Here is an 11,755-nt window from a genome sequence, read left to right as displayed (position 1 = left end):
AAAAACAAAAAAACTCTTCAAATGATTTTCATCTCGTTCAGAGTTAAAACTAAAATGTTTCCAGTGTGCCCTACACTCTACACGTAACACTCAGTATTTATCTCTGATTTTCTTCATTTATTCTGCTCCAGTCATACTGTTGGCCTTGCTGTTCCTCCCTCAAACACACCATTCCTGCTTCAGCCTCTTTGTATTTGTCTTTTCCTTTGCTTGGAAGTCTGTTTCCCCCAGATACGAGTAGGGCTTCCTGCCTCTGCCTCTTTTAAATCTTTGTTCTAATCTTCACCTTCTTGATGAGGCCTAATCACTGTATTTAAAATAAACTACTCTGTAGCTCTCTTCCCTAATGTATTTTTCTGCAAAGTACATACCAACTTTCAATGTATTATGATTTATTTTGTTTATCATGTATAGGTAACAACAGATAAGCTTTGCTTATGATTATAAAAGTTAGTTCTCAGTCAGTTTCACATGGCAAAACATATAAACCTGTGTTGAAATAAGTAGTTGGTAATCTCCTTTTAGGCTGCTTAAAGTGGACATTAGTATTTATTGTAGATGAGAAATGTTTTCTGAATTTCCATGAGAGACCATTTTTTTTTTTTTTTGGAATGGAGTCTCGCTCTATCGCCCAGGCTGGAGTGCAGTGGTGTGGTCTCAGCTCACCGCAACCTCCGCCTCCCAGGTTTAAGCAATTCTCCTGCCTCAGCCTCCTGAGTAGCTGGGACTACAGGCGCCTGCCACCACGCCTGGCTAAGTTTTGTATTTTTAATAGAGACGGGGGTTCACCATGTTGGCCAGGCTGGCCTTGGCCTCCCAAAGTGTTGGGATTACAGGCATGAGCCACCGCACCCCAGAGAGTCCAATTATCTTAAAGGAATATCCATACAAATTAGCCGTTAACTGGTATTTTTGCCTTCACCTTTGAAGTCTAACTATCAACAAGCAAGTTTTGGCAGCTCCAAATAAAGAGGAATATGTTATGGAAAAATTTGAAGTGAATGGAATGAGTATATTGGCATAAACAAAAATTAAATATATTTGGTTAACTCTGTGGGATGAATTACACATTTAAAAACCATAAAATATAACTTAAAATACCAGGAATATAGAGTTTTACTTTTTTGTTTGTTTGTTTTTTTAGACGGAATCTTACTCTGTCACTCAGGCTGGAGTGCAGTGCCTTTGCCTCTTGAGTAGCTGGGATTACAGGTACCTGCCACCACACCCAAGTAGTTTTTCTATTTTAGTAGAGATGGGGTTTCACCATGTTGGCCGGGCTGGTCTTGAACTCCTGACCTCAAGTGATCTGTCTGCCTCGGCCTCCCAAAGTGCTGGGATTACAGGGGTGAGCCACTGCACCCGGCTAATTTTTTTTTTTTTTTTTTAGCTGAGACTTGCTCTGTCGCCAAGGTGGAGTGCAGTGGCTCAGTCTTCGCTCACTGCAACCCCTGCCTCCCGGGTTCAAGTGATTCCCCTGCCTCAGGCTCATGAGTAGATGGGACTACAGGTGCACGTTACCACGTCCGGATAATTTTTTGTATTAGAGATGGGGTTTTGCCGTGTTGGCCAGGTTGGTCTCGATCTCCTGACCTTGTGATCTGCCTGTCTCAGCCTCCGAAAGTGCTGGGATTACAGGCATGAGCCACTGCCCCTGGCCGAGAGTTTTGCCTATTAAGCATTATTTATATCTAATACTAGTGGAAGAAAAGCGGTTCTGAAGATGAATTCATGGCCCAGTCTTGTAACCATTGTGAGGCTAGGCACTGGGCCATTGCTAGGATATAGTATGCGGCATGAGATAGTATAAATTTGTTTATTGAAGTCCTCAGAGTTTGTTTACTAATTTATTCATTAATCAGTTTATTCAACAGGTATGAAAACCAACTACCCTAAGAAAGCGCTGAGATAGGCTATTATAATGTTAATAGAAGAGCTTCTGTAAGTAGGACAGTAGCCCTGTTTTAAAAAGAGGTACAACCCCCAGTTTGGTTTTGGTCAAAGAGTTTTACAGAAAGTTTATTTTAAAACTCAACACATTTGCAGTCTTGCAATCTTGTGTTTTTCCTTTGTTAATATGTACTCATAACCTACCTACTATTTAAAAAGTTTCTAGTACCTCATTTGCCAAGTATATTAAATCCTTCTAGGGGCTGGGCGAGGTGGTTTATGCCTGTAATCCGAGCACTTTGGAAGGCTGAGGCCGATCACTTGAGGCCAGGAGTTGGAGACCAGCCTGGCCAAACATGGTGAAACCCCATCTCTACTAAAAATACAAAAATTAACTGAGTTTGGTGGCATGCACCTGGTGGTGTGCACCTGTAATCCCAGCTAGGCTGAGGCAGGAGAATCGCTTGAACCCAACAGGTGGAGGTTGCAGTGAGCACTCCAGCCTGGGCGACAGAGCAAGACTCCATCTAAGAAAAAAATTCATCCTAGGGATTCTTTTACCTATGAAGTTTTCTAAATTTTAAGTATATTGTGTTTTCTGAAGTTCAAGTTTAGTTTTAATGAATATGATATCCCAATTTAAGTGAAAGGAATTCTGAGGAAGTAGAGCTGTGAGGATGTAGGTCATGCTTTTCTGTTTTTAAAGAAATGTCTAGTAAACAGGTAAACAGATACTGAACTTCATTAGTCATGAGGGAAATGTAAATTGCAATAAGAGTGTATTTTACTTACAAAATTATGAGAATTTTGACACTGATCTAACAATGATGAGGATATGAGCAAAGGGCATACCCATATTCTGGTGTGGGAATATACATTTGTATGATAGTTTTCAGGGATGCTTTTGGAGGTAAAGTTTGAATACGTAATAGTTGTTTTTTTTTGAGATGGAGTCCTGCTCTGTTTCGCAGGTTGGAGTGCAATGGTGCCATCTCGGCTCTCTGCAGCCTCCGCCTCCCAGGTTCAAGCGATTCTCCTGCCTCAGCCTCCCAAGAAGCTGGGACTACAGGCACCTGCCACCACGCCCAGCTAATCAGATACATATAGTTCTGACCTGTATTAGAGAATTACCTGTACAGATGCATACAGTTATATGTCTGTTATCTCCAGGAATGTTCAGCATTATTTGTGAGAACTGAAAGTGGAGCCAAGCCAGCTGTTAATGTTGGTTGAATAAATATGTCCGTATTATAATAATTTACTGCATTGTTATTATTTTATTATTTTTGAGACAGTCTTCCTCTGTTGCCAGGCTGGAGTGCAGTGGCTTGATCTCAGCTCACTGCAGCCTCCGCCTCCTGGGTTCAAGTGATTCTCCTGCCTTAGCCTCCCAGGTAGCTGGGACTACAGGCGTGCACCACTACGCCTGGCTAATTTTTGTATTTTTTTCATCTTTTATTGCCTATATTTTGTTTTTATATTAATTCTTAAAAATTAAGCTTTTGAATGTCATTGGACATTTATTAGGCTTCAAAGATCTTGATGACTGCCAGTTTCTTAAGTTGGCCGTAAGGCTGGGGTGCAGCGCATGCTGGTTTAGCGTGAGCAGTAATCACTAAGCACATGAGCCACAGCCACCCCAGCTTTACCTCATTCACAGGCAGAACTGGAAGGTTGGTCCTGGATGGCTGCTTGGCCCTGGATGCTTTTAGTGGTCTCTTGATTGTGGAAAGCCTTGTTTTGGAACAAATGTTTCCATTGATACAGATGAGAAATGCCTCTTTAATATTTTTGTAAACCATTTAGAACCCAGTAGATTTGGTTTATGAGTCACTCTCTTCTGAGTACCAAAGGATTTCATGATTGGAAGGTGCGCCTTTTCATCTTGGCAATGAGCAGCATTTAATGGAGAGACCATGCTTGTATTTGTTTTTTTTTTTTTTTTTTGGTTCATTTACAGAATCTGAGACTTATTCAAACCTCCAGCTGTATTATCAGGAAGGAACAAATCCAAGTTTTGACATATTGTCAGTGTGCTGCATGTTGTATTTTCAAATTCCTTAAGTGGTTTCAACATTAGATGACCAGTTCTTTGGCACTGATGTGCTTTTGACAATGTACGGTAGATCTGACCATAGCTCTGAAAAGTCTGGCTGGCATTACCACATCCCAAGCTCTCTGCCTGAAGAGAAGGAAGCGCCAGGGATGCGTGCTTACTCGGCTGGACTGCAGGGAAAGAGCTGCAGCACCAGCCTCTCACTACTGCAGCCACCCGCTCTCCTAATTTTTGTATTTTTAGTAGAGACGGGGTTTCACCATGTTGGCCAGAATGGTCTCAATCACTTGACCTTGTGATCCACCCACCTCGGCCTCCCAGAGTGCTGGGATTACAGGTGTGAGCCACTGCGCCTGGCCAGTTTACTGCATTATAAAGAGCGGAATAAGACTTTATTTTTATTTTAATTTTTTTTAGACAGAGTCTCTTGTCGCCCAGGCTGGAGTGTAGTGGCATGATCTCAGCTCACTGCAAACTCCGCACCCCGGGTTCAAGTGATTCTCTTGCCTCAGCTTCCCGAGTAGCTGGGATTACAGGCATGTGCCACCACACTTGGCTAATTTTTGTATTTTTAGTAGAGATGGAGTTTCACCATGTTGGCCAGGCTGGTGTAGAACTTCTGACCTCAAGTGATCCACCTGCTTTGGCCTCCTGAAGTGTTGGGATTGCAGACGTGAGCCACCATCCCCAGCTTGGAATAAAACTTTTGTGAACTGACATGAAGAGATGGCATTTATAATGAGGGAGAAATTCATGTAATGTGATTGGTTGTAGAAAAATAAAAATTATTAGTTTGTAGAGAGATACTAAGAAGAGCACAACAGTAGATACCAAACTGTTGGGATTGGGGACAAGGAAGTGGAGGACTTACACTTTTTGTGTTTTCTCTTTTTATGTTTCTGTAAAACATAAAAGACAAAATAGTAGAGAGAAGTATTTTTTTTTGTTTTTTTGAGATGGAGGTTCGCTCTTGTTGCCTAGGCTGGGGTGCAATGGCGTGATCTTGGCTCACTGCAACGTCCACCTTCCTGGTTCAAGCGATTTTCCTGCCTAAGCCTCACGTGTAGCTGGGATTACAGGCATGCGCCACCATGCCCGGCTAATTTTGTATTTTTAGTGGAGATGGGGTTTCTCCACGTTGGGTAGACTGGTTCTAAACTCCCAACCTCAGGTGATCTGTCTGCGTCGGCCTCCCAAAGTGTTGGGATTACAGGTGTGAGCCACCACGCCTGGCCAACCCTGTTTCTTAAAAAAAAAAAAAAAAAGTGTGTTGCTGAAAATAAAGTTGGAGGTGAAAAAAAATTTTTTTTTTTGAGACAGGGTCTTGCTCTGTCTCTCAAGCCATCCTCCTGCATCAACCTCCCAAGTAGTTGGGACTATAGGTACGCACTACCATGCTTGGCTGATTTGGAAATTTTTTTTAATACTAAAAATGCTAATATTTAAATATTAACATTAAATGCCAATATTTAACAAAATGACAGTTTTCTTTAACATGACAAACTAAGTGAAACAGTTAAATATGTTCTTCTTTTTTCTTTTTCTTCCCACCCCGAGACAGAGTCTTGCTCTGTCACCCAGGCTGGAGTGCAGTGGATTACAAGTGATTGTCTTGCCTCAGTCTCCCGAGTAGCTGGGATTACAGGCGCATACCACCATGCCCTGCCTTTTTTTTTTGTATTTTTAGTAAAGATGGGGTTTCACCATGCTGGCGAGGCTGGTCTTGAACTCCTGACCTTAGGAGATGCATCCGCTTTGACCTCACTAAGTGCTGGGATTACAAGCCTGAGCCACTGCAACCAGCCTGTTCTTAAACTTTAAAAAATGAAATGCCAGCTTCTGATTCTTCAGTTTTGATTCAAGAATGGTTACAAGGTTTACTTTTAAGTTTTTTTAAAAAACTATTGACCTTTTTTTTCCTCTTGTCAAAAATTGTATGTTCTCTTTATATTTGAGTGGTTACTATATGACTGGAAGTCAGGAGTTTATTTCCCCCTACTGAGATGTATAGTTTATGAGCACATTTGCCTCTTAGGAAGTGGCCAGCATTGAAGCAACAAATACTGTGTAACTTGGTGCCTTTAGTTTTTAGGATTCTGATAGATACAAGAAAAATGGGCCGGGTGCGGTGGCTCAGGCCTGTAATCCCAGCATTTTGGAAGGCCGAAGCAGGCGGATCATGAGGTCAGGAGATTGAGACCATCTTGGCCAACATGGTGAAACCCTGTCTCTACTAAAAATACAAAAATTAGCCGGGCGTGGTGGTGCGCACTTGTAATCCCAGCTACTCAAGAAGCTGAGGCAGGAGAATTGCTTGAACCCGGGAGGCGGAGGTTGTAGTGAGCCCAGATCGCGCCATTGCACTCCAGCCTGGCGACAGAGCAAGACTCCATCTCAAAAAAAGAAAAAAAAAGCTAGGCATGGTGGCTCACGCCTGTAATCCCGGCACTTTGGGAGGCCGAGGAGGGCGGATCCCTTGAAGTCAAGAGATGGAGACCATCCTGGCAAACATGGTGAAACCCCATCTCTACTGAAAATAGAAAAATTAGCTGGGCGTGGTGATACAGTCCTGTAGTTCCAGCTACTCGGGAGGCTCAGGCAGGAAAATTGCTTGAACCTGGGAGGCAGAGGTTGCAATGAGTGGAGATTGCACCACTGTACTCTAACCTGTCCACAGAGTGAGAGTCCGTCTCAAAAAAAAAAACAAAACAAAGAAAGAATGTATCAGAACACTTAAAAAACTATTAGATACCCATCTGGATTCTCAGTTTGGTCTAAAAAGATTCGTTTATGTTTGGTATTTAATTTTTGGATATTAACTGAACCTGAAAATTTTTTTCTTCCTTTATATGTATTCCTACATGATTGTAGGAGTCTATCCTGAACTTGGATCATGTACATTTTGGAAACTTATTTTAGAAAAAATTTAAGTTGTAAGAATTCTCAATGAACAGACAGAAAAGAGGGTCTTTGCCAACTTCTTTGGGTAAGAAAAGTTCAGAATTTTGCAGATACTCTAAAAATGAAAGTCAGCAAAGAAGGCATATAAAATTGTGAAGTTTTCAAATAAAATGATTTGTCATGTCCTTTTTTCTTTAGACTGCTGCAGTAAGGATGTCTTTCCCCCCTCATTTGAATCGCCCTCCCATGGGAATCCCAGCACTCCCACCAGGGATCCCACCCCCGCAGTTTCCAGGATTTCCTCCACCTGTACCTCCAGGTAAGTTTATTGATAACTGTTTTTTGTCGTTAAACTTGTACTTTTGTCTTTGTGATATTAACTTCAGGAAAATGTTAGATATGTGACTGTTAGTGAAGATGCCTCTCAGCATTGTTTGGGAAATGTGGATGTCTCTTTTTCCTATAGCAGTAGCTTTTATATCTGACTGAGGATCAAACTCATCTACAAAGTTTTTTTTTTTTCCTCATCTGGAAAGTTTTTTAAAAATTCTTTTTTTGAGATAGAGTCTTGCTCTGTCACCCTGGCTGGATTGCAGTGGCACGATCTCAGCTCACTGCAACCTCCACCTCCTAGGCTCAAGCAATTCTCTGCCTCAGCCTCCCGAGTAGCTGGGGTTACACATACCTGCCACCATGCCTGGCTAAGTTTTGTATTTTTAGTAGACAGGGTTTCGCTATGTTGGCCAGGCTGGTCTCGAACTCCTGGCCTCAAATGATCCGCCTGCCTCTGCCTCCCAAAGTGCTGGAATTACAGGTGTGAGCCACTATGTCCGGCCTAAAAATTCTATATTTAAAAAAACGGGTACTACATACACATTGTTCAAAAACAAACAAAAAAAATACGGAAAGTAATACAGCGAAAAATTTTCCTCATATACCCCCATAACTGCTGTTGCTATCCCCTTACTAAAAAGGGAAGCAATAAGGTTATTAGTTTTTTCTTTATTTTTCCAGATATTTTATTTATTTATTTTTTGAGACGGAGTCTTCGCTCTGTCACCCAGGCTGGAGTGCAGTGGCCGGATCTCAGCTCACTGCAAGCTCCGCCTCCCGGGTTTACGCCATTCTCCTGCCTCAGCCTCCCGAGTAGCTGGGACTACAGGCACCACCACCTCGCCCAGCTAGTTTTTTTGTATTTTTTTAGTAGAGATGGGGTTTCACCGTGTTAGCCAGGATGGTCTCGATCTCCTGACCTTGTGATCCGCCCGTCTCGGCCTCCCAAAGTACTGGGATTACAGGCTTGGGCCACCGCGCGCAGCCTTCTTCATACGTTTATAGGCTCATAATGCAGATCTGGATTTTAATTTTTAATTTATTAATTTTTTTGAGACAGGATCTCTCTTTGTCTCCCAGGCTGGGAGTACGGTGGCACAACTGTAACTTAATGCGGCCTCTATCTTCTGGACTTAGCTGATCCTCCTGCCTCAGCCTCCTGAGTAGCTGAGACTATAGATGTGTGCCACCATGCCTGACTCAGATCCGTTTTTCGATGGGCCTTACTATAACCATAATGCAAAGCCCAAGTGTTCTAGAAGTTACAGGCTGGGCATGGTGGCTCATACCTGTAATCCCATCACTTTGGGAGGCTGAGGCAGGAGGATTTCTTGAACCCAGAAGTTCAAGATCAACCTGGACAACATAGGGAAGAAAGACCCTGTCTTGTGGGGAGGTGGGGGGTGGCAGGAAGCTTAATCACTTGTTTAGAATCAAAAAGGGTGGTTATGGAGAATCTGTGCTTTAATTTCCTTACCAGTAGATTGGGTTTATAGAAAAGATTTCAAATTTTTGAATTTTTTTTTTTGGCTTTTTTTGAGAGAGTCTCACTCTGTTGCTGGAGTGCAGTGGCGCCATTACGGCTCACTGCAGCCTCCACCTCCTGGGTTCAAGTGATTCTCCTGACTCAATCTCCCTAGTAACTGGGGTTATGAGTGTGTGCCACCATGCTTGGCTAATGTTTGTATTTTCTGTAGTGATGGGGTTTTGCCATGTTGGCTCAAGTGATCTGCCTGTCTTGGCCTCCCAAAGTGTTTGGATTATGGGTGTGAGCTACCGTGTCCTGCCACTTTTCGCCTTTTTTTTTTTTAATAAAGAATTAGAGTTCTGCTATGTTTCCTAGGCTGGAGTGCAGTGGTTATACACAGGCACGATGACAGCACACTGCAGCCTTGAACTCCTGGGCTCAGGGATCCTTGTGCGTCAATTTCCTGAGTAGCTATAACTACAAGCATGATTTTCTTTATTACTATTTTTTGGGGGGACAGAGTCTTGCACTTGTCCCCCAGGCTGGAGTGCAATGGGGTGATCTCGGCTCACTGCAACCTCTGCCTCCCAGGTTCAAGCAATTTTCCTGCCTCAGCCTCCCAAGTAGCTGGGATTACAGGCACACACCAGTATGCCTCGCTAATTTTTGTATTTTTAGTAGAAATGGGGCTTCACCATGTTGGTCAGACTAGTCTTAAACGCCTGACCTCAGGTGATTTACTCATCTTTGCCTCCCAAAGTGCTGGGATTACAGGCGTGAGCCACTGCGCCCAGCCCATGATTTTTGTTTTCTGTGAAAGAACCAGGAATAACAAGATTCTCCTTAGATTTCCACATAAATTCTTCATTTGATGCTTAAAATAACTTTCAAAGGATTTGTTTTTACTTTATTTGAGAAAATTTTATGTTTATCGTGCGCAACGTCTTGAAATAACGTATTTGTTGTGGAATGACTGAATTGAGCTAATTAACACATGGTATATTGCTTTACATACTTATTTTTTCTGCTGTTGTGCGAACACTCTAGGTTTTAAGTGTAGATTTTCTCTTGGTTATTTTCAAGAATATAGTACACCGTTACTGACTGTATCACCATGTTGTACCACGTGTCTTACTTTTTTTTTTTGGTCTTTTTCCTTTTTGTGGAAAATGGGGTCACACTATATTGCCCAGGCAGGTCTTGATCTCCTGACCTCGTGATCCGCCCGTCTCGGCCTCCCAAAGTGCTGGGATTACAGGCTTGAGCCACCGCACCCGGCCTATTTTTCCAGATATTTTAAAGTGTATATTATAAGTCAATATAAGTAAAGATTTATGGAGTTTAAAAAAAATGTTCAGACCCTGCTCCAACCCCCTGAATCAGATCCTCAGAAATTGGGGCTCAGGAATCTTAATTTTTAACAAGTTCACAGGTAATTTTTGGCACTTATTTAAGCACGGAGAATCCACCTTTGAGAACCATTATCCTGAAGTACATAGTTAACATTGCTTATGTTGGGTGTGGTTGTGTGTGTCCATTGTCCTGGCTACTCAGGAGACTGAGGTGGGAGGATGGCCTGAGCCCAGGAGTTCAAGTCCGAAGAGTGAGACCTCATCTTTGAAAAAATGAGTATCTTTGCTTTACAAGAAATTTTTCTTTTGACTTAAGATCATTGCAGTTGGCTGACTCATGATGGGTTGTTAATTCATAGCATGTATGTTACAGGGGTTGTATAAACAGCACATTTGTCTTTATTTTGTGTGTGTGCACGTGTGTGTATGTGTGTGTTTTGAGGCCTCACTTTGTTGCCAGACTGGAGTACAGTGGCGTGATCATGGCTCACTGCAGCCTTGACCTCCTGGACTCCCATCTCAGCCCTCCTGAGTAGCTGGGACCACAGGCTTGTGTCACCATATTCTGTTAATTAAAAATTTTTTTTTAAAATTTTATAAAGATGGGGGTCTCACCATCTTATCCAGGCTGGTCTTGAACTTCTGGGCTCAAGGTATACCCCCACCTCAGCCTTCCAAAGTTCTGGAATTACAGATGTGAGCCACTGCACCTGACCTTGTCTTTATTTTGGATTCAACTACTCATTGTAAAATTTTGAATTTACTACCATAGGCTCAGCTTTGGGAGCCTTCTACCCTTGGGTCTGAAAAGCCACAAGATAAATATGGGAATTTCTGTGGAATATTATTTAACATTTCAAGAATTGGGGGAAAATCATAATTTAAAAAAATCAGGCCTGGCACAGTGGCTCACGCCTGTAACCTCAGCACTTTGGGAGGCCAAGGTGGGTGGATCACCTGAGGTCAGGAGTTCGAGACCAGTCTGGCCAACATGAGGAAATGCTAAAAATACAAAAAATTAGCCAGGCGTGGTGGCCCAGGCCTGTAATCCCAGCTACCCAGAAGGCTGAGGCAGGAGAATCGCTTGAACCTGGGAAGCCGAGGTTGCAGTGAGCCGAGATCATACCACTGCACTCCATCCTGGGCAACAAGAGTGACACTTTGTCTCAAAAAGGGAAAAAAATCAGAACAACTGTTTATGCATGTGTATTATGGAACAGAATGCAGTACTTTCATAAGTTATTTTAGACATGCTTGTAGTGGAGCTGCTTTAAGCTGTGCTTCTAGATAATCATGGATATGTATTTGTTATCATCTGCTGCCAGAGGTGTAATATGAAAGTTTACACTACTACTTTATTCCATGTAACAATTACTGATTTTAAGTAGTAACTTAGTTGTTTTATAATGGACCATAAATAGGTGAAATTCTGCTGGAAGGCTCTGGCTGGCCCTTTGGACAAAATTTTTTCCTTAAAAGAAAGAAATTTTGCTGAAAGGAAATTCTGTTGAGAAAATTGAGAGAATGTTGCAGAAAACTGAATAAAGTTAGTTATCAGCCATCAAACAGATTAATAGTTAAAGAAGGAAAGTGTTTTGAACAACTTTCATTTGGGCATCAGTTTTCTCTTTGGTCCATATATCCTGATTTTCTTCATACATTTTTTTTTTTTTTTTTTTTGAGACGGAGTCTCGCTCTGTCACCCGGGCTGGAGTGCAGTGGCCGGATCTCAGCTCACTGCAAGCTCCGCCTCCC

The 11,755-nt window shown here is 42.3% G+C and overlaps 1 protein-coding gene and 1 pseudogene across 1 annotated transcript in view; one reads left to right on the top strand and one right to left on the bottom strand.

The window, feature by feature from the left end:
- Window positions 1-11,755, top strand: part of RBM25 (RNA binding motif protein 25) — an 84,472-nt gene that overhangs the window by 6,007 nt on the left and 66,710 nt on the right. Inside the window, exon 2 of the mRNA XM_011949815.1 lies at window positions 7,046-7,166. Coding sequence (XP_011805205.1) covers window positions 7,061-7,166 — 106 coding nt within the window. The 5' untranslated portion in view covers window positions 7,046-7,060. The remainder of the gene's footprint in view (window positions 1-7,045; window positions 7,167-11,755) is intronic.
- LOC105517323 lies at window positions 3,414-4,050 on the bottom strand (annotated as a pseudogene).

This window comes from Colobus angolensis, unplaced genomic scaffold (genome assembly GCF_000951035.1).
Source record: "Colobus angolensis palliatus isolate OR3802 unplaced genomic scaffold, Cang.pa_1.0 Scaffold3, whole genome shotgun sequence".
NCBI classification, from domain to species: Eukaryota; Metazoa; Chordata; class Mammalia; order Primates; family Cercopithecidae; genus Colobus; species Colobus angolensis.
The sequence above is the reverse complement of the archived record's forward strand: the minus strand, read 5'-3'. Positions and strand labels throughout refer to the sequence as shown.